Here is a 22,500-nt window from a genome sequence, read left to right as displayed (position 1 = left end):
TTATTTTTGCTCTCTCTCTCTCTCTTTTTGTTCCGTATTATTATCAACAAATAATATATTTCGCGTGAACGGTATCTCACGATCGAGAAGAAATTGCGAAAGTTTGAGTTTTGAGATTTGAGCCCGTAGACCGTACATAAAACCATGATAAGCCGCTTATATGTGTCCTATCGTGGTAGACGAGTCACAACCGCTCTCAAAAAATGTTTCATCGTTGCTCGTGTTTAAGCTCCCGTTAAAAATTCTTCCCTATCTCTTTCTCTCTCTCTCTCTCTCTCTCTCTCTCTCTTTTTCTCTTTCTCTCTGTCTCTATCTCTGTCTCTATCTTTCTTTTTATCTTTTTCGCTGTCAGCCTCTTCGAAACGAAGTTTTTTTTATAAACTTTAACGACGATCAAACTTCTTCTTCGTCCATTTATTTTACGATGACTTCGTGAAAAAAAAAATATAAATCTTTTTCCAATCGTAAGAAAAATATAATTCTCTTTTTCTTTTTCTCTTTCTCTCTTTCTCTCTTTCTATTTCTCTCTCTCTCTCTCTCTCTCTCTCTCTCTCTCTCTCTTTTATAGATATTATTTAAGGCTGTACATTAATATTTCAGTCGAAACTTAATAATGTATATATGTACATATATACATACATATATATATACATAGACTTCATCGACAAATATTAACGAGTTATGAACTATGAAAAGCAATAGGAGAATTCACTGTTCTACTAATGGTGTCCGATGTATAAAGCTACCTGATATATAAGTTTTGTTAAACTCTTGAGTTCTAACGATCTAACAATCGAGTTAAACGTTTGACAGAAATTTGTTTGACTAGTAGCAATGATAGTGTATTTAATTAAAGAGAGAGAGAGAGAGAGAGAGAAAGGAGGGAAAACAAACAGAAGGAAAAGAAAATAAGAAAAGGAAATAGAAAAAAAAAAAAAAGATAAAATTAACGATTTGACTGAACTACGAAGAAAATATTTTTAATAATGGCGAAAGGGGAAAAAAGTAATAAAAATTAATAGTCACATCACGTTTTTATAGTTTTTCAAAGAGAAGAAGTATCAAACGAGAAAGATCAAACGATGTCCCTTAAAAGTAAGATAAGCCGAGATCACTCGGTCAGACAGGTAGTATACCGTTTAAAATTAAATAAAATACTAAGAGAACTTTTTCATCCTGGAAAAAATATCAAGGGGGAAATGAAAAAAAAGAAAAAAAAAAAAAGAGAAAAAAAAAGAAAAAATAGAATACATTTACATCAACAACGAGAACGAGCGTAATTCTTAATCAATTTTTAATTCAACGAACGATTTATCATTTAAAAGGATATTTTCTAAAGACTTCCTTCAGAGTCTTTCAATATTTTTAAATAAAATAATCTCGATAAGAGTATACGAGCATTTTTTTTTTCAACGTTCTTTTATTCTTTTCAAAAATTCAACGAAGAAAAAAACAAAATGGCATAATGAATTAGGCCAGAACTTTTGTCTTTAAAATCAGAGCTTGTATGTCTAAATATCGATCTGTTTTTATTATTAGTGTAAATTATTATATATATATATATATATATTTTTTTTTTTTTTTACAGAAATATATTTTTGTTCTCTCTTACATTTCTGTGCTATAAAAAATCGTAACAACGATCACTTTTAATTCGGCCGAAACGATGGAAATTCATGCTTTAATATACATACATATATATATATATATATATATATATATATATATATATATATATATATACATATTAAACCGCTCATCGAAAGTTTCGAGATAAAATGAAATAGAGTTTTATATGGAAACACGAGCATTGGTGAAATACATAGGCATGTTGGAAAATGCAACCACCAAGGTACGATTCATTTACATTCTCGTTTGCGTGACACCTATGGAACAACGCTAACAAACTGTTCATCTCTGAGGAAATTTTTTTTTTATTTCTTTTTTCTGTTTTTTTTTTTTTCCTTTATTTTTTTGTTTAATTACTGTCTTTCCTTTTTTTTTTCTCTTTATTTTTCTTTTCTCTCTTTTTCCTTTCCTTCGCCCCCCACTACCCCTCCCCTTCCCAGCCCCGATAAAATTTCCACGAATTATTTTCTCTTCATGGTCTCGTAAAGATTTTTCAATATTTCGTCGAATTTTTTTTTATAGATCGAACGCTTGGATATTAATTTATTCGAAGAAAAAAGAAAAAAAAAATAAGAGAATGCAAAAGAATCGACAGGATCTAAATAGCAACATAAAATATATTTTAATCGTCTAATCGTAAAGTAATTTCGATTGATCGTCGTGAATTAAATAGTAAATTTTATTTAATATATTTATTAATTATAAAAATTATGAATTAAATCTAAAATTTTAGAAGTAAATTTTATCGAGGTTAAATTTTGATCGAAGCTATTCTTCGGATCAATCAATTTTCATAAATTGCTCTAACGTACGATCTGACGTTATTATTATTATTATTATCATTATTATTATTATTATTTTTTTTTTTTTTATTTATTTTTTAACAACATATTACTTCGATCAAAAGTTTTTTTCAATTATATTACATACGTACATTTATTTGACCAAGTACAATTTGGCTAAGGGCAAAATTTCATTATGATCATACTATTACTCTCTACGTAATAATATGACGTGGAGAAAATGAATGTCTAACAATTTGAACGATATAAAAATGTCCTTTATAATTAAACGTGAAATAAATTTTCAAAGTAAAGTAAAAAAAAAAAAAAAAAAAAAGAAATTGGTATGTTTCAAATTTTTTCCTATTTTTTTTTTCTTTTTTTTGTCTTCTGATTTGTTCCGTTCAAAAGATTAGAAATAAATTCTTTTCTCATCAATTCTATCGGATTATTCGCAAAGTTTCGCAAATTACGAACTATTGACTAGTTGGGAACGTATACGAAAAATTATTTTTCTTTTTGCCCCACCCCCTTTTTTTTTTTTTTTTTTTTTTTTTTTTTTTTTCCTCTTTTTTCCTTTCTTTCCTTTCTTTTCTTTTCAATCGTCGCAACTAATCGGTAGGAGGTATATTTATTTTTTCGTTATCGGAAAAGTAAACATCGAATGTAGCGTATAGTTTGTAAAAAGAGAAGAGAGAAAGAGAGAGAAAAAGAAAGAAAAAGAGAGAGAGAGAGAGAGAAAGAGAGAGATAAAAATAGAGATAGAAAAAATAAAAAAGCTTGAATAGCACATGACGTATTGTTGCGGGCTATGACGTAGGTAAAGAAGAAGAAGAAAAAGAAGAAGAAGGAGGAGAAGAAGAAGAAAACAAAAAAGGAAAAAGAAGAGAAAAAAAGAAGAAGAAAAAAAAAATTGAAACCATCGCAATAATCTCGATTGTTCATTTTTCGACGACTGAATTTTCCATCGGGAAATTAATTGTCCCTTTTCGATGGTACGCTCGTTCTAAGATAAATAAAGAATACAAAGAGAAAATCGTACATTTTCGACGAACTATTTTCTCATAAATCATCGTCATTTTGTTATTTATTCTTTCATTTATATTATTTCTTATCCGTCTCTAGTCACGTTTCATCATAGTTCATAGTCTCGAATCGTGAATTGTAATTACACGATAACCTTGTGAACTTAATAGTTCCATTAAGATTTTAATATCTTAGTAATTATTTAAAAAAAAAGTATTCATTCATTTTCGTTCATATATAAATATCTACAAATTATTTCGATATCGATCATTATTAATTTAAAATCCTAATTCTGTACATTTCAAAATAATTTCGATGTTGTAAACTTGACATTTAGCTACAATCAAACAGGCATTTTAAATGGCTCTCTCTCTCTCTCTCTCTCTCTCTCTTTCTCTTTTTTATTTATACGTAATGAATAATTTTGACTCTGAAGAAAAAAAGAAAAATACTATATATTCTTTGTAGCCTCGATAATAATAATCGATAGTTTCGTAAATGCATTTTTAATTCTGTCATTAAAAAAGGATAAAAGAAAGAGAAATTTCATGAATCATGCAATCCAAAAATTATTTTAATTTAGTTGAAATTTGGCCCAGTAATGTCCTACAGTCCAGGGTTGCAGTAAACGACTAAGATTAAATAAAATAGTGTGAGCATTAACGTTGAATTTCACGTACTCTATTGGGAACAATTTCTTCTTCTTCTTCTTCTTCTTCTTCTTCGACATCGACGAATTTTCAAAAAAAAAAATAAAAAAAAAGAAAAAATAAAAAAAGGAGTAAATACGAGTAGAATTTCTCTATACTCTTTACTCGTCTTACGTTCTATGCATAAACACGAATATAAAGTGAAACGAAAAATGATATGCAATGTAATTAATTATATCTAAATATTTGTTTATTCGTAAAAAAAAAAAGATAGAAAAAAAATGGCAAAAGGTATAAATAATAAATGCAATCTTCGATCATTTAAAATCGATATTATGTAAGAGCAAAGATGTAAAATGACATAAGGAAGTTATATTGGAAACAAGCCATCATTTCTAACGAATACATACATAGCATATTCGCTTTAGTAAATAATTCCAAGGACCCTCTTTAAATGTTCCTCGTAATATCCTTTGTTTCGCGAAGAGTAGATAACAACAGTTAAGGACCGTCGAAGACTACTTCGAAACTGAAGTGAATCTTCTTAAGGGTATCGAAGTTATTATCAAGAATCCATAGGAATCATGGATTGTCCCTTGTCTTATCTGATAACTCTATTATAAGAAGAATTATTTAATTCGGTTGATTCCGAAGTTTTTTCGATAAAAAAAAAAAAAAAAAAGAAAAAAAAAAAGAAAAGAAAAAAAATAGAAAATAGGATCGAACGAACGAATACAATGAATTATAACGATCTATACGAGATAACGATTAACGTTATCATCATTCGTCGATTACAATGAATTCGATTATTCTTAGATGAATTTAACAAGGACATGATTATTTTATCGCTTTGCATATATGATTTTTCTGCGAAGAGGGGAAGAAGAAAAAAAAGAAAAAAAAAAAGGAACAAGAATTAAAATCGTACGATAATTGATTTAAGAATAAATATTAGAATATTCCAAGACGAAACACGAACGACGAAATATATCGATAAACTTTATCCTCGATTATTATTTGCGATCAATTACCGATAAAAATTTTACTTTTATATAATTATAAATAATAATCTCTTTATTTTTTTAACTAAGTATATTAGTTGTTGTTGTGCGAGGAAAAGAAAAAGAGAAGGCAAAAAAAAAAGAAAGAAAAAGAAATAAAAGAACTCGAGTGAATAAAATTAAAAAAGCGATACAATTAATTTTTCTCATTAATAAATATCAACAACGATGCAGACGTGACAATTTTTGTTTTTTTTTTTTTTTTTTTTTTTTTTTTTTTTTTTTTTTTTTTTTTCTTTTAAACGAACCTAACACGATCGATCAATCAATCAAATTTAATATTATTAAACGTTGAAAATAATGAGAAATGAAAACAAACGAATCGGATAAAATCCATTTCACGTTATTCTTTTTCGTTATAACGTCGAGTAAATTTTCTCCCTCCCTATGTGTTAACGAAACACATAACTAGGTTGACATAATTGGATTAACTTGCTAATTAAGGAACTCCGAGAGTCTCCTATGGTTGGGAGTTTCATCCTCGAGGCTTCGAGGTTACGCTTCCTGTTAAAACTTGGTGTATCATCATCATTGAACTATGTGTCGCTCTCGATATCATTGTATCTCTCATTCTTCTCGTTATATTATTTTCATCGTTTAATTTCTATTTATCATTTCTATAAATTTATTCTTTTTATTAATCGATAATAATAAAATATGCATACTCGTAAATTAGGAACGACGATCGTTCAAAATTATCAATTTAATTTTTAATTATATAATTAATTTATTATCAACATTAATGAATATTTTATAAGAATTTTTTATCAATTAAATTTCATTATCATATCAATTTTCATTAATACGTGATACGCGTTTAATCAAAAATTTATTATTATTATTATCATTATTATTATCTTTTATTATCTCACGATTATTGATCATACTGTCTCTCATTGTCCCTGCCTCTCTCTCTCTCTCTTTTTCTTTTGATAGTTTGATAGGATCAAGTTAGATCTAAGAGTTTTAACGATTTAGGATTTTTATCATCGATCATCGATCATCGATCATCGATCCTTTTTATTCGTTACAGAGGATGACGCGTCTTGTGACTTTCCTGTTATTACTATCGTGTACCTTTGTCAACGCTCGTAAGTATTTGAACGTGTCAGGTGACATCCTTCTCGGTGCCCTTTTCCCAATTCATGGAAAGGGTGCTTCCGGTGAAAATTGTGGAAGAATTAAGGTTAGTATTGAATGAAACTAAAGATATAATTTAATCCTAAGTTATGAACAATTTCAAATAATTTCAAAGTTTGTTTTACACTTGACAATGACGATAAACCCAGAACAGGGACTTTTGAATTAAGTTCTCTCATTTCTACAGAATGAAAAATTTCTTTTACTCCGAAAGGAAAAGAAAAGAAAAATAAAAAAAAAAAAAAAAAAAAAAAAAAAAAAGAAAACAGAAAAAAAATCGTATACTCTTTAAAGCTTCGGAAATAACAATTGGTAGATTTGAGAAAAAAACGCACTTTCGATTCTATCGTAAAGAAAAAAAGAAAATTCCACGAATCATCATGCAAATGCGCGCAAAATTGTTTCAATTGAGCTTAAAGTTGATATGTCTGGTGTATCCAATAGCCCATAGGCACGATTAGGATTAAAAAAGGATTCATCGTAAAACGTAATCGTTTCATTTCGTTTCGTTTAGCTCGAAGATGGAATTCAACCATTGGAAGCGATGCTTTATACGCTTCAACAAATCAATCAAGATCCTAAAATTCTACCGGGTGTTCGTCTTGGTGCATTGGCCTTTGATAGTTGCGACAATCCAAGTTACGCTTTGGAACAAGCATTGAATTTCGTCAAAGGTAATGCTTCGAATTTCTCTAACTTTCATCAAATCTCAATGAGTATTCACTATCCTTTCTCTTTATCTTTCTTAAGTTATCATTTCAATACTCTATTATCACTTAAATCTTCTCGTTCTTACGTCATTGTTGTTATCAGGCTTCATCGCCCACTCGAATGAATTTCACGTTCAGGAATACGAGTGCAGAGATAAGAGCGTACCAAAGTTCTCTAAGGGTGGATTCGACAAAATTGTAGCTGTGCTTGCGGACCAGTCGAGTTCAGTCACCATACAGGTAACATTTAAAATAAACTCGAATAACTTCGAACTATGTCCTTTCGTAAGAGATCAACGTTACTTCGTTAAAGATCAAAAGAATTTCTATTCCAATATGAAATTTTATTTAATAAAAGATAAATAATATCCTTTGACTTATCGTTATTTCAAAGATTCTAATATATTTGGTAAACTTCGTTAGGTTCTATCAAATATAGAGGAAGTGACCTTAAAGTTCATCGGATTAACTGATCAATGAAAAGCCGTGTTTCATGGCAATTCAGAAATACACCTTATCGTTAGACGTATACCTTTTGATTAATACTTTCTGATTATTAAGCTGATTTTTCTTTTTTTTTTTTTTTTTTTTTTTCTATTCAGACAAATTGTATTCCTTCTTTTTTCTCTCTCTCTCTCTCTCTCTCTCTCTCTTTCTCTATGGAGAAAATGACGTGGTTCTTTTTTTTTTATTTTTTTATTTTTTTTTTTAGAATAATCAATTACTTTCTTTTTTTTTCTTTTTCAGGTGGCATCCATGTTGAAGTTATTCTCAGTACCACAAATATCCTATATGGCTACCTCACCGGCGCTCAGCAATAAAAAAATGTATCCACATTTTTTCCGTACAATACCAAGCGATTTGAATCAAGCTCATGCGATGTTGGAAATTCTCAAGTAAGCTTGAAAATTGATTGTTAACAATTATTCCAATTGAACGATTCAACGTTTCACTTGAAAGTTACAAAATTCTTCATTTCTTTTTCTTTTTTTCCTTCTTCTTTTATTCTGATTTAAGGCAATTCGAATGGACGTACGTTTCGATTGTTTATTCGGATACGGAATATGGAAATCATGGTTATGAAACATTGACGTCTCTGGCAAGTTCATATTCCGTATGCTTTAGCGCACCTCAAAGGATTAACAAGGAACATTTTAATAATGACGATTACGATACTGTTATACGTACGATCGCCAATAAAACCGACGTACGAGGTATGCAAATCTCTCTCTCTCTCTCTCTCTTTCATAAAAAAAAAAAAATATATATATATATATATATTCTTTATATGTCGTAAAAATATTTTCATTATCATCGAAACGGGAAAATAAATAAATTTTCAGTTGTCATTCTATTCGCGGAAAAATCAACGACACTTCGCGTGTTAGATGCGGCGAAACGTTTGAACGTAGGTACGAGATTCCTTTGGATAGGAACAGATTCTTGGTCGAGTTCTAATCATCGTGATTTCGCTGATCTCGACTCGAGTCGTAAGGGTCAAGAGATGGCAGTTTTGGAGGGTGCACTTGTGGTACAACCACTTTCACGACAATTGTCCGGCTTCGATGATTATTTTACCAATTTGAGATTGGAACATGAGAAAATAAATCCTTGGTTTCGTGAATTTTGGCAGGAATATCATCGTTGTGGAATCAATGATACCGAGGTATCGAATATCCAATATTATTGATATTGTAAAGATTCCAAAAAAAAAAAAAAAAAAAAAATAAAGAAAACAGAAGAAGAAAAAAATTCATTTATATTTTTCTCGTTTTCTTTCTTTTGTTCTTTTCTTTTTTTATTTCTTCTTTTTTTTCTCTTTTTCTATTTTTTTTTCTTCTTTTTTTTTTTTTTTCAGAGCACAAACATCACCAACCTTTACGACGATCCATGTCTCGAGGACGATAACTCGATCCTGAATATCTCGATGGGTTACAAGCAACAAAAGTTTTTACATTTCGTTAGAGATGCGATATATTCAATGGCCCATGCCCTTCATGACATGCAAAAAGAAAAATGTGGTGTGGGATATTATGGGATTTGTCCTGACATGAAACACATCGATGGGATCGATCTGACGAAATATTTACAGAACGTTACCTTCAAAGGTAAATATTACAAAATATATTCAACGATTAAATTCAATCGTATAATAAATCAAATCTCTCGTGCCATTTGTTTTAATTGGATTAGATCATTTGGATTATATCATGGATTACGTATTATTATTTTTCTTTTTTTTTTTCCCCCTTAGATGACGCAGGAAATAAATTCAGATTCGTTGATATCGCCGATGGACCGCCTAGATATTCAATTTTGAACTATCAACGTAACAAAGATGGTGCATATCGTTGGATAGTAATTGGCAATTACACAGGTAATTGATATAACTAATTAACGACAAGTAAAATTGCGTGTTTATTTTTTTTTTCTTCGATGAAAGGAGAAAAACAAATGTTTGTTTTTTCTTTCTCCCTTGCTTTCCTTCTCTCTCTCTCTCTCTCTTTTCTTTTCTTTTTTTGTTTTGTTTTGTTTTTTTGTTTTCTTTCCTCATAGAAAACGAGAACGGTAAGCCGGTATTGTACATAGAAACGACCGCTATGAAATATCGAAATCAAATGGAAGGTGGTAGAAAATATTTTCCAAATTCGACCTGTTCTCGTCCATGCGAATCAAATCAGGTTATTGTTCGTGAGGAACAAGATCTTTGTTGTTGGAGATGTCGTAAATGTGGACTTTATCAATATAAAGTGGACGATCAGAGATGCGAGGATTGTTCATTGGGTACAAGACCAACGAAAGATTCTAAGAGTTGTGCTTCGATACCAGAAGATTATATCGATTATTATAGTCCATGGGCGATCGTGGCTATGGTGGTCGCTGTTATTGGTAGGTATCGATGTATTTGGGAAAAAAAAAAAAAAAAAAAAACCAAAAAGAAAAATACCTATCAAAGTTAAATCCCTTATGATCTGATATAATATAATATAATATATATATATAAAAAAAAAAAAAAAATTTATTATTTTATCGATAGGTATAATATTAACTATCTACGTATGGTTCGTCTTTCGAATTCATGCCGAGACTCCGGTGATAAAGGCGTCCGGTCGTGAATTATCATCCCTTTTATTACTAAGCATTTTAGCATCATTTCTAATGACATTTGTGATCGTCGCCGAACCAATTACCGAAACATGCGCCATCACCAGATTTGGAATTGGTTTTTGTTATACATTGTGTTATAGCGCATTAGTCACCAAAATGAATAGAATACATAGGATATTTAATAATATTTCTCATAGTCCACGTAACACGAGGTAATAACATTTAATGATCATAATAATAATAATAATAATAATAATAATATTATTATTATTTTAATTATCTTGAAAATATTTTCTTATGGATATTAACATTGATATATTTTCTTTAAGATATACCAGTCCTAAATCACAATTACTTATAACTGGAATATTGATACTATTAGAGATAATTGTCAATGTAACGTTGCTCGTGATGATACCACCTAGGGTAAAATACATTTATCCAACGAGAGATACTAAATTAAAAATTTGTCAAGGTCTCAATGATAGATCTTACATGACCAGCCTGATCTATCCGTTCGTTCTCATAGGTAAGTGTCGACGTTAGAAAAAGAAAAAAAGAAATGAAAAAAAAAAAAAAGAAAAAAAAACCAACAAAACATTTTTTTCGACACTTTCGATCATCGATCGAAATCATTCAAATCAATTCAACGAACGAATTCACTTTCTTTCTTTTTTTCCACCCCCTTTTATTATTTCGAACTATAGTTATATGCACCATATATGCTATCAAGACGAGAAAATGTCCGGAGGGTTTCAACGAGACCAAACACATAGCCTTCACGAATTATACGACCATTATACTTTGGCTGGCATTTGTACCACTTTATCTCGTTTCTAATAGCAATGCCATAAGGGTCGTGACATTGGCATTGTCCTTGTCATTTAGCGGTTTGGTACAACTTGCCTGTCTCTTCTTTCCAAAGATCTATATCGTATTGATTAAACCGGAGAAGAATACGAAGGAAGTGGTAATGGCACAGCATAGAAGTTCATCTTACTTACCGACCTCTGCAACACCTGTCGTAGCATTAAATGGTAATCCATTTATTTTTCATACGACCGAACAAAAACCGTAAGAATTTTTTTCAAAACTTCTTTATACATACATTTGACAATTTGTCAAATATACATTTTCAATGAGAATTCAGATCAAATCGATAACGACGATACAAGCTTACGACATTGCTAAAAACATATTAATTACATTTTTATCAATATTTTCTTTCGAATATATATATATATATTTATTTATTTATTTATTTATTTATTTATTTATTTATTTGTTTATTTATTTATTTATTTATTATCAGAGAAATTTTTTGTTCCGTTTATCAACCTTAAGCACGCTGTTAATGTCCAAAAAATTGGCACGCAACCCATTTTGAAAAGAAAAGTAAAAAGCAAAAAAAAAAGAAAAAAGAAAAATTCAAAAGAGAAAAAAAAATTTGATAAAGCGTATCGGACGGTGTGATAGAATCAAAAAAAAAGAAAAAAAGATAAAAAATAGAAAAAAAAAACTATCGACTATACATATCGTTATAATTAAGAAAAAGCTTACAAATTAAAGCTTTTAACGAGAGAGAGAGAGAGAGAGAGAGAGAGAGAGAGAGAGAGAGAGAGAAAGAGATTAATTCCTCATGAATGAGTAATTGTCATTATTGTGTTATTATATTAATTATTATTATACATTGAACCGAACGAACTCTATGTAAACAATACGACGAGTCTGATAAGAATATAATAATCAATTCATTTTAACGATAGACCAATAATATCGATTCTTTGATTACACTTCGATTCAATACGAGAGAACATTTACGACGAGAACAATCATAAACATATCGTAATTGACGTTGATAGTGATCGTAGAATTTATTTATTTATTATCAAATTTACGATATTTATAAATTTAATAATTAATCAATTAAAATGGCCGATCGTATGTTAATGATTAAAATGTATGATTTTAAACGCGATAACGATTATTAATAGAATAGATTGTGAAAAGCAAACTTTACGAATTTCACACAAAAGCACGTGGGTATAATAAAATGCATACATATATATATATATATATATATATATATATATATATATATGTATATATATATGCATATGTATAGGTATATACACGTATATACACATACAAGCCAACGAAATTAAAGACCAAAATTTGTATATATTTGTATATACATAAGTCAATAAAAGTGTTGATGTTCAACGAAAAATAATATAACATAAAAATTATTATTATTATCATTCCCGTATAGATCCATTTTAAATATCATTATAGAAATAATTTAGGACAATTTAATTAAAAGAAATTTAATTAATTAATTAATCGTCCTAATGATAGAAATAATTTTTCTTTTTCTTTTCGTTAGTGAAATTAACGAAAAGTACGATCGTAGTATACGATATAAATATTTATTTAAATATTTTCTTTCAAAGATAAATTATAATTAAGTAATTTTAAATTACTTTCAATAATAATAATAATAATATATATATATATATATATAAAATATTTTTTATATTGTAAAAGCATAATAGTTTCTAAAGGGCAGGTAGAAATCAAGATAAGAGGGAGAGGTAGGGGGATCATAAAGAGACATTTTTAAAAATACACAATAGATACACACACATACGTAACGTTATAATAACGTTATTCGAAAAAACAAACAATAAAAAGTCTTCCTTTAAACGTGATTTAACCCATTAGATAAATATATATATATATATATATATATATTTATCTAATTCTCTTAAAAGAGTAAATACTTTTTTAATGTAATATTTATGATCTATCGAATGTATTCGTTATGTATAGATAATATACAAAGATTGCGGTATTAATTAAAAAAGAAAAAGAATAAAAAGAAAAAAGAAAAAAAAAAAGAAAAAAAAAGAAAGAAAAAAATCTCTCGAACTCTATCTCAGTTTATTTTCTGTACAAATGTATATAATACTATATTCTTTTTTTTTTTTCTTTTTGTTTTTTAATCATTAATTAATTAACTCCTAAGTAAAATCAATAATAAAATCAAAGACATAAAAATTGATAGATAAATGTCAATTAGAATGTCTCGGATTAATAACGTTATCAATGTTATTGACAGTAAATGCGATACAAATGATTTAAGTACAACGTTAAGTACTTATAAATCGAAGAATTTAAATCTCAAAAGTTTGCGCTTATAAGTGGATACATTAAATTTTTAACAAATATTATTAATTATAATATTAATAATAATAATAATAATACTAATAATGATGATGATAATGATAATGATGATGATGATAATATAATGATAATAATAATTGTAGTAAACATTCGTAATATATCTTTCTGTACACATATACAAAAAAAAAATATCTCTTTCGAAAACATCTATTTATCATATGTGATGCGACGTAGTGGTTCGATTAATTCCACTTTAACAATTAAAAGGAAATTATCAACAATTGCGAGACAAGATAAGGACAAGTATCGACGACGATCGCTTTTTTCTTTTTTTTTTTTTTCCATTTTCGAGCGACAATTTCAATGTCGAAAAATCGTGAAAAAGTGTTTAAGTAAATCGCGATTTTTATAAAATCGCACTTGTTATTATCTTTATATTTATTTGTCAAAAATTCATTTCAAAAATTCGTACGTGTCGGTTTACGTTCGTAGAACATTGATACAAAAAGGCAAAAAAAAAAAAGGACAACAACAACGACAATAACAACAACAACAACAACAACAACAACACGTTCGATCTGAGAAAAAAAAAAGTCGAACAGGATTGCAAAGATGATCGATCGCACGTAAGATTTAAAATGATTGAGACAAAATAAACTTGGCACTTATATCGTTTCATTGAACGTATACGTTTCGTTAAAAGAATTATTTTGTTTATAATTCGTCGTCACGTAATCAATGAGAACGAAACGAGAAATTTCATTGGCCAAGAGAAATCGATACAATTATTTTTCCATTCGATCGAAAACGGTTGCGTATATTAAAAGGTTGTTGTTTTGAGTGGACAGTTAAAAAAAAAAAAATCAAATTTTCCTTTCCTTTCATTTCTTTTCTTTTAACTGTACACAAGTAAAAAAAATGCGAAAGAGGATTTTGTGTGTGTGTGTTTGTTTTTTTTTTTTTCTTTCTTTTCCTTTTTTTTTTTTTTTTTTTCTTCGCATTAGCAAGAATTATTTGTAAGATTGGATAAAGTTGAGAAAATTGGGCGCGCTCTTATCATTCGTCCATTATCTAGGATTGTCAAACAATTCTTCGAAGAAGGCACGATTTATCGGCGAATAATTTTCATTGATGAAGATCTCGTCGGATATTGTAAATAATTATATTTAACTAATCGAATTTTATATTTCTATCGTGTTTATATTTATCCTCACATTTTCTTCCGTTTTCTTTTCTTTTCTTTTTTTTTTTTTTTTTTCTTTTCCTTTTCCTTTTTTTTCCTTTTCTCCCTTCAAATCAAAAGTCGATCCACCGACAAAAGAATTATCACAGGATCGAATGAAATAATAACGAGAGATAACGTTATCGTTAATCGACATTGTCAATTGATTTTTAATTGTTATTAATTAAGTGTTACGACGAGATTCTCATTATCTTATATTTTTACGACACAATCCTTAAGAGTGTAGAACGTTCTTAAGTTAAAAATAATCTAACAATCGTTATTATCCCTTTTTTTTTTCTTTTCCTTCTTTTTTTTTTCTTTTTTTCTTTCTTTCTTTCTTTCAAATGCAGACGATATATGTGCCCTAACGTATGTATATTGCTCGTTCGTCACGCTAATGATAGAAAAAAAAGAGAGAGAGAGAGAGAAAGAGAGAGAGAAAGAGAGAGAGAGAGAGAGAGAGAGAGAGAGAGAGAGAGAAACCAATTAGGAATGCATTAAGAGAGATAAAAATTCGATTTAAACGATAACGACTATATCCTAATTTTACATTCTAAAATTCTTACAAATCTATTATACAAAACATTTCAAATTATTGCTCTTCCATATACAACACAATCTCCATTTGTGTTAGTACTTAACTGCTTCTGTTTTTTTTTCTTTTCCTTTCTTTCTTTCTTTTTTTTTCTTTTTTTTTTTCTTTTCTTTTTTTTTTCTTTTTTTTTTTTTCTTTTCTTTTCTTTTTTTTTTGAACGATCATTCGAACATTTAGAATACATTTATGGATAATAGGATTAAATTATAAAATATGATGATAGATAAAAATACAATTTTTTTTTGTTTTTTTTTTTTGTTTTTTCTTTTTTTTTTTTTTTTTTTTTAAAAAAAAGGAACGACCATGTCGTTTGGTCGCATAATAATTCGATTATCATTAAAAATTTGTTATTTATAAGAGTAAATAAGAGACGCTTAATCGATTTTTACACTATTAAAGTTAGTACACATATATGTATATGTGTGTGTGTGTGTGTGTGTGTTGATAACAATGTCAAGAAAATATTTGAAAAGAAATAGTCGTCGAAGAACAATGTACCTAAGTCGACAATTATATCGTTCATGTCTACGCAGACATATATAAACTTTAGTCGAAAGATGAATTATGGTGAAGTAATTAAAATGCAATTTTAGTTACATAGCACTCGTTACCGAGGAAAATTACTTTGGAAAAGTAAGAACGAACTAAGTAAGTAAGTAAGTAAGTAAGTAAGTAAGTAAGTAAGCAAGTAAGTAAGTAAGTAAATAAATAAGTAAGTACTTTTCAACGACTATTCATTCAGTTTCTAACTCGTGTAAAAGAGCGGCGAAGGGTGGATGGGGTGGTTAGGAAAGAAGTTAAAGGAAATATAATTTCCTTTGTATCAAGAGAATTTCCATTAAAATATGGTCGGAAGAGCGCTGTCTTAAAATATAACTTAAATAATACTTTGGATGGATTTTCTGAGAAAGGAACGTGAATTAACGTTTCGTCGATTAATAAAAACGCGAAGGATTTGTTAATATAATAAATAATCTATCGTTATTAATAAATTATGAGCTGCCACGGGCAAAAAAAAAATAATATCTTCGTTTCTGGAAGACGTTGATCGTTTCGTTATTAGAAACGAATCAAATGGATTGAATTATCTTAATATCTAAAAATTTTCCCATTGAAATAATATTATTTGTGCGCGCTCGATTGGATCCCACGGATCTACTTCCTCTTTTCTTTTTCCTTCTATTATTATTTTTTTTTTCCTCCCTTTACTTTTTTTCTTTTTTCTTTTTTTTTTAATTTTTCTTTTTTCCTTCTTCCTCCTCCTCCTCCTCTACTTCTTCTTATGCCTCTTTTCCTCCCAATTTAATCTCGTTAATTATCTAAACGTGTTATTGGCGATGAGTCGTGAAATAATAGCTTAATTAATGCTAAGGCCGACGTAAAAAAACGAGCGCGAAAAACGAGAGTTGCGAGCGTCATTCGTAAGATGAGAGAGTATAATATTGTTCCTATTGTGTTTTCTTTATCCTCTCTTTCGTATTGTTTTGTGTTTTTAAATTCGACAAAAAAAAAAAAAAAAAAAAAAAAAAAAAAAAAAGAAAGAAAAAAAAATTCACATCGATTTGCAAAAACATATACGACGGAGCTATGTTGTTCTTCTTTTTTTTGGTCGCCTGTTTCTTTTTCGTCCCTTTCTCTTTTTTCTTAATTTTCTTTTTTTCCCCAGATCGATCGATAAACAATTCTTCGACGATCGCGCTTCATTGGAAAATCTTATAGTGAATTCTAAAAGAGTAACAAAAAAATAAAAGAAAAGAAAATGTTCTCCCTTTTTCTTTGTTGCTTGATATTTTCTTTTTCTTTTGCATTTTTCAAGATCATCATCCTCTCGTTTTTCACGTCGCGAGAACGTCGTCCTATGCAAAACGCGGAAACGCACGCGTTCGCCAACGTTTGCTCGTAAGGCCTTTCATGGACGGAATGGCTGATAAGGATTTTTTTTTTGTTTTCTCTCTCTTGCGTTCTTCCTTCTACTTTTCTTTTTCTTTTTTCTTCATTTTTTTTTCTTTTTTTCTTTTTTTTTCTTTTTTTTTTTTGCTTTCTTTTTTTTTGGGGTGGCGCATGATGGTGATACTGCTGGGATTGTTGCTTCTTCGTTTTTTGTCCCTCTTTTTTTTCTTTTCTTTTCTTTTCTTTTTCTTTTTTTTTTTTTTGTTGTCGTCTTTTTTCACTTTTTCCTATCTTTCGTATAAACGATTATTAACGCGTTCGAACGAATTGGATCAAATGGACGTTGAGCCTAAGATTAATAAATATATTCGATTAAAATCGTATGATAATTAATATCTTATAAATATAATATTTCTAATAAACGCATTGGGCGTTTGCAATCCTTCGGCGATATAATCCGTCACCGAGGGAAGCCAAAAAAGAAAAAAAAATTATGAATATATTTTATTTAAGTCACACAGCCGCACGGTTCGCGAACGCACGGAACGCGGTTCGTCCGTCGCTCCATTAAATCTTCTTTCTTATATCATCATTTAACGCGTTATTTAATCCTACTAAATATTCTATATATCTTTCTTAAATTATTATTATTATTATTATTATTATTATTATTATTATTATTATTATTATTATTATTATTATTACGATTATGATTATGATTATGATTATGATTATTCTTGCTATTTTTTTTTTTCCTTTCGTAAATATTTATAAATCTAAGTTAAAAACGAAAGGAAAGAAAGAAAAAAGAAAAAAAAAAAAGGTCTATCTTTTTTCCAATAAAATCGATGATCGAAAAAGATGCTGATAATAAAAAGTGTACGTTCGCATTGTGTTCGAATATTTTCAATAAATATGAACTGAACGAGAAATGATTGTATGTTTGTCGAAAAAGTGTCCTTGAGGGAAAAGAAAAGAAAAGAAAAGAAATAAAAAAGAATGAAAAAAAAAAAAAAAAAAAAAAGAGAGATCGATAAAACATATCGATTATTTCGTTTATCCTTTCTCTTTTCCCTTTTTTTCTCCTTTTCTCTTTTTCTCTCATTTAGTTCCATAAATAAATCGTACGAGAATAATAATATTTATTCTTGGACGAGATCTTTTGGATCATTCAAAAGGAACTCTCGCGTTTGGTACGAAGCTGTGCAGCTTCTGGGCTTGGTGTCATTGCCGGATTATCATAAGCATAATCCAACGTAGTATCCTCGCTAGGATGTCTTCTAGAAAGTGGTGTACTTGTAGTATTAGGTGTACCATTGCTATTTGACGTATCCTGCGACGAGGTTACTGTAGCGCTTATCGTTGGCATACTAAGTTTCAAACCATTTTGTTTGTTAACGTTGTTCCCGCCAGTTTCAACGTCGTCTTGAACCTTATTATTGTTAGTTGCCTTCTGTAATACGTAAAAAAAAAAGAAAAAATTATTGAAAATTATACATTCGTAAGGGACGAAGGATTTTATTTCTTTTTCTTTGCCCTTTTTTTTTTTTTTTTTCTCTTCGAGATCGTAAGATCATATTTCTTTTCGTTTCTTTTCTTGTACATTAATTTTCTCCTTTAATTTTATTCATACAACGTACAATTATTAATACCAACCTTGACCCATTTTTTGGAGAATACATTACGTATCGCATTTCCTATCTTATTGCAACGTACGAATGTCCTGATAAGAAGATAGACGATCACCATGATAGCCAAGCACGTTAACGTTAACGTAACACCGAGTAAAATACGTAGCCTGTTGACTTCTCCTGAAAAAATATTCGTACTATTACTTACATATCTTCCTTCATGAAGAAACGATAGACGGCTAATGTATAAAATATAATTAAATATAATTCATTTTTATGTAGAAACGAAATTGAAATGATAGTATTAGTGAAATGAAGAACAAGGTGAGGATTATTTCACCGATGATATCGACGAACCGTAGACGAATAATAATTACGATTTAGTTATTCGTTTCGTTTCTTTTTTCTTTTTTTTTTTTTTTTTTTTTTCCTTTCAACGAAAAGGAAGATTTCCATTGGTTTAGAAACGTTCGAACGTTACTTTCACATGAATTTTAACACCAAGAGAGCGCATCGAATACAAAGTGAAAGCGATTTTTACCGTAATTCACTTCCCACCCTTTACCCCGCCGCCACCCGCCCCTTCTCTATCCTATCCTACCCCCCACCCACCCACTATTCACCTAACTACTACGTCGCCTAAGTATTAATTGGAATAATTAATCTTTGTCAGGAAAAAAGGAAACGACGTTTGACCGTATATAAATCAAAGTTTGTATAAATAAGATCTCACGATTTCCAAGAGAATGAAATTTCGTGGCAATGCTAATTCGTCGTTATATTAAATTTGTTACAAGCTTTCATTACTACGTCCGCGTATAAGTAGTTAAGTCATTTAAGTATATGTATGTGTGTGTGTGTGTGTGTGTGTGTATATATATATATGTCTATGTTTATGTACGTGTGTATATATCCGTGAATATCTAGATTACGATAACGAACATATTTTCCGTTGTTACGTGCTTGCTTAGAGATATTCTCATTCGAATGTATTATTAGTTTTCGTATATACGAGGTGTTCAAAAAGTATGATAATCAAATTTATACATTACGTATTTAATGAGATATCAAACGAATGAAATGGATTAATTCAGATGCAAAAAATTCTTCAACGAAAAGATATACGTGATATTAAAAGATATTTATGATTTTATTTTTTCATTAGACGAATAATTTTTCACGATCGCCGAACTTTTTCTTTTCTTTTTTTTTTTTTTTTCTTTTTCTTCTTCTTTCCTTTTCTTATTTTGTCTCTCTCTCTCTCTCTCTCTCTCTCTCTCTTTTTTTTCCGAACTTCTATCGGGAGAATGAGAGAACATAAGAGGTCACGCAAAAGAGTTGATTTAGAGAGAGAGAGAGAGAGAGAGAAGATGAATTTTGGAAATGTATTAAAAATGAATTTATTATTATTTTCAATACCGTTGGAATATTAGAAAGTATTCGACGATTACTAATTCGATGAATTTAAGTCTATTTTTATGAAGACGGGAAAAATTTTCGAATATTTCTTATAACCTATTATCATGATAAATCAATAAATATCTTTAAAAAAAGCATATACATATATATATATATATATACACTTTTTTGATAAAGTATTTTCTGTCATAAATTTATTTACACGAACTTCTTTCATTCGTTTAATATCAATAATACGTAATATAACGTCCTATACTTTTTGAGCACCCTATATATATATATATATATATGTACGTGAGAATGAAAAATAAAAATAATCGTGTTTGTGGCTATCGCAAAAACAAATCGAAATCGCATTGGTAATTCATGAGAATGGCATTTAATAAATAATTCGTTCGATAAGATCGAAACGAGTAAATTTGTCGTTTCTACGTCGTGGTAAAACGTATAAGTAGTTACAACGTATAAGTTAGTTACTAAGTAAGTAAGTAAGTAAGTAAGTAAGTAACTAAGTAAATAGGGGTACGTCGTTGAAATCTCCGAACTCGACCGAATCCGGATTCGTCGTTTTTATTCTTTGAGAGAGCAAGAGGATGAGTCAGCGACGAATTAGCATTCAGCCAACATACGGACTTACCTCTGAGCTCCTCGTACTGGCTCAATTCCTCACGGAGGGCGTACCGTTGATCGTAGACATATTCTGAAATGTAAAGAAGTCTTTTTAGGTCAGAGTTTATATAATTAATTCACATTATCTATCATTCAATATAGATATAGATATAGATCATTCATAATATTATTATTATTTTTGTCATTTAATTTAAAATTAAATCAATTCGTTCTCTTTATATATATCTATCTTTTTTATTTTATGTATACATAATTCTCTCTCATTCTCTCTCTCTCTCTCTCTCTCTCTCTCTCTCTCTCTCTTTCCCTTACTTTCTTTCGATGAGTTCGCAATTTAAACGGTCGTTAATACGACGTAAATAATTTTCTACTAGCATTTCTTATCGTTTGTATTAAATTTGTTTGTTCACGTTTCTACGTTCGTGTTTACGCTTATGTGTTCGGAAATAAATTATTTTTTTTTTCTTTTCTTTTTCTTTTTCTTTTTTTTTTTTGTTTATTATTGCGCAATGAGTAAATTACTGTCGAATGAAAGTCAATTGAAAACGAATAAATTCAATTGAAATCTTTCATTTTTTCCCCAATGATCATTATCATATCAATAACTTCGTCAATTTCTTTTGAATTTTTCTTTTCTCCTATTTCATAATTAAATATTTATAAATTTTAATGATTTCCTTTCGTAAGACTGATAATAATTTATAAATATATATATATATATATATATATATATATATATATATATAACGTGGATATAAATTTTAATAGGTAATGAGATTAGAGAAAGGATATTAATGTATTTACGATAAAATTGTAAAAATAATTGTGACGTGTGAGATTAAACGATTAAGGTAAGGAATTAATGATCGGATTAATATAAGAAAGAGAGGGGATATATATGGAGGATAGTAGATCAGAAAAGATTTTCATTTTGTCACGTTACAAGGGGCGAAACTTTTTACGTTCGATCATTGAACACCAAAGATCCATTTATCCCGATATAATAATAATAGATCGATTTAACACAATTGTAAGAAATAAGAGATCTATTTGTACCTACCTGTAATGTCGTCGATGAAACGTGCACCATTAAGTAAAATATGAAAAAGGAAAAAGAGAGAGAGAGAGAGAGAGAGAAATAAAAGAAGAAAAAAAAAATAGAAGATCTTCCATAAGACGATGATCTCTCTTTTTTTTTTTTCTTTTCTATAAGATCACTTATATGTCTATACATATATATATATATATATATATATATATATATATATATATATATATAAATAAATAGATATAACGTTGAGATAATCAAATGAACATAACAAACGAGATATGCGACCGGTTTACGAGAAAAGGATAGAGAGATAGGGAGAGAAAAAATGAAAAAGAAAAGTAGTAGGAAAAAAGAAAAAAAAAAGAAAAGGAAACCGTTTTATATCACAAAATTCTAACAAGTTCGTTGGCACGATTTTCCACGAGGGTTTTGTTTTCTTTAGTTTTTTTTTTCTTTTTTTTTTTTTTTTATCTCTTTTCTTTCACGACGAAAGACAACGTTCGGTCCTTCCTGTTATATCGAAAGAAGGTACAAAAATGGCGTAAATAGTTTTAGCGCAAGCGTATTGACGTATTCAGAAAATCCCAACTACGTACTTCCTTGCTACCTAGCAACCTAGTTGTAAACAAAACATAGAGACGGTCGTTACCTTCTTCTTCGACTTAAATACATCAATACATATACATATACATACACATATATATATATATATATATATACATATATACATAGTTGATTGGTAAAAGGCATCGACCGATGTATAAGTC

General features: G+C 29.0%; 2 protein-coding genes across 4 annotated transcripts in view; one reads left to right on the top strand and one right to left on the bottom strand.

Moving 5' to 3' along the window:
- Nucleotides 1–11,698, top strand: part of LOC124956551 (metabotropic glutamate receptor 3-like) — a 19,896-nt gene extending 8,198 nt beyond the window's left edge. Inside the window, exons 2-14 of one of the 2 annotated variants that reach the window (XM_047512507.1) lie at nucleotides 6,182–6,334; nucleotides 6,803–6,962; nucleotides 7,102–7,238; nucleotides 7,746–7,894; nucleotides 8,016–8,212; nucleotides 8,342–8,664; nucleotides 8,857–9,106; nucleotides 9,253–9,375; nucleotides 9,555–9,887; nucleotides 10,036–10,318; nucleotides 10,436–10,635; nucleotides 10,814–11,143; nucleotides 11,419–11,698. In XM_047512507.1, the coding sequence (XP_047368463.1) occupies nucleotides 6,185–6,334; nucleotides 6,803–6,962; nucleotides 7,102–7,238; nucleotides 7,746–7,894; nucleotides 8,016–8,212; nucleotides 8,342–8,664; nucleotides 8,857–9,106; nucleotides 9,253–9,375; nucleotides 9,555–9,887; nucleotides 10,036–10,318; nucleotides 10,436–10,635; nucleotides 10,814–11,143; nucleotides 11,419–11,579 (2,796 nt within the window). In that variant the 5' untranslated portion in view covers nucleotides 6,182–6,184 and the 3' untranslated portion in view covers nucleotides 11,580–11,698. Of the gene's footprint in view, nucleotides 1–6,181; nucleotides 6,335–6,802; nucleotides 6,963–7,101; nucleotides 7,239–7,745; nucleotides 7,895–8,015; nucleotides 8,213–8,341; nucleotides 8,665–8,856; nucleotides 9,107–9,252; nucleotides 9,376–9,554; nucleotides 9,888–10,035; nucleotides 10,319–10,435; nucleotides 10,636–10,813 lie in introns of both variants that reach the window. The other variant, XM_047512510.1, reaches the window with a different exon arrangement.
- A 4,903-nt stretch (nucleotides 11,699–16,601) lies between these two features.
- Nucleotides 16,602–22,500, bottom strand: part of LOC124956556 (protein grindelwald) — a 19,888-nt gene continuing 13,989 nt past the window's right edge. Inside the window, exons 3-5 of one of the 2 annotated variants that reach the window (XM_047512519.1) lie at nucleotides 20,690–20,752; nucleotides 18,659–18,810; nucleotides 16,602–18,455 (exon numbers count right to left, since the gene is read on the bottom strand). In XM_047512519.1, the coding sequence (XP_047368475.1) occupies nucleotides 18,174–18,455; nucleotides 18,659–18,810; nucleotides 20,690–20,752 (497 nt within the window). In that variant the 3' untranslated portion in view covers nucleotides 16,602–18,173. Of the gene's footprint in view, nucleotides 18,456–18,658; nucleotides 18,814–20,689; nucleotides 20,753–22,500 lie in introns of both variants that reach the window. The other variant, XM_047512518.1, reaches the window with a different exon arrangement.

This window comes from Vespa velutina, chromosome 22 (genome assembly GCF_912470025.1).
Source record: "Vespa velutina chromosome 22, iVesVel2.1, whole genome shotgun sequence".
NCBI lineage: Eukaryota > Metazoa > Arthropoda > Insecta > Hymenoptera > Vespidae > Vespa > Vespa velutina.
Note: the sequence above shows the minus strand (reverse complement) of the source record. Positions and strands in the feature narration are given on the sequence as shown.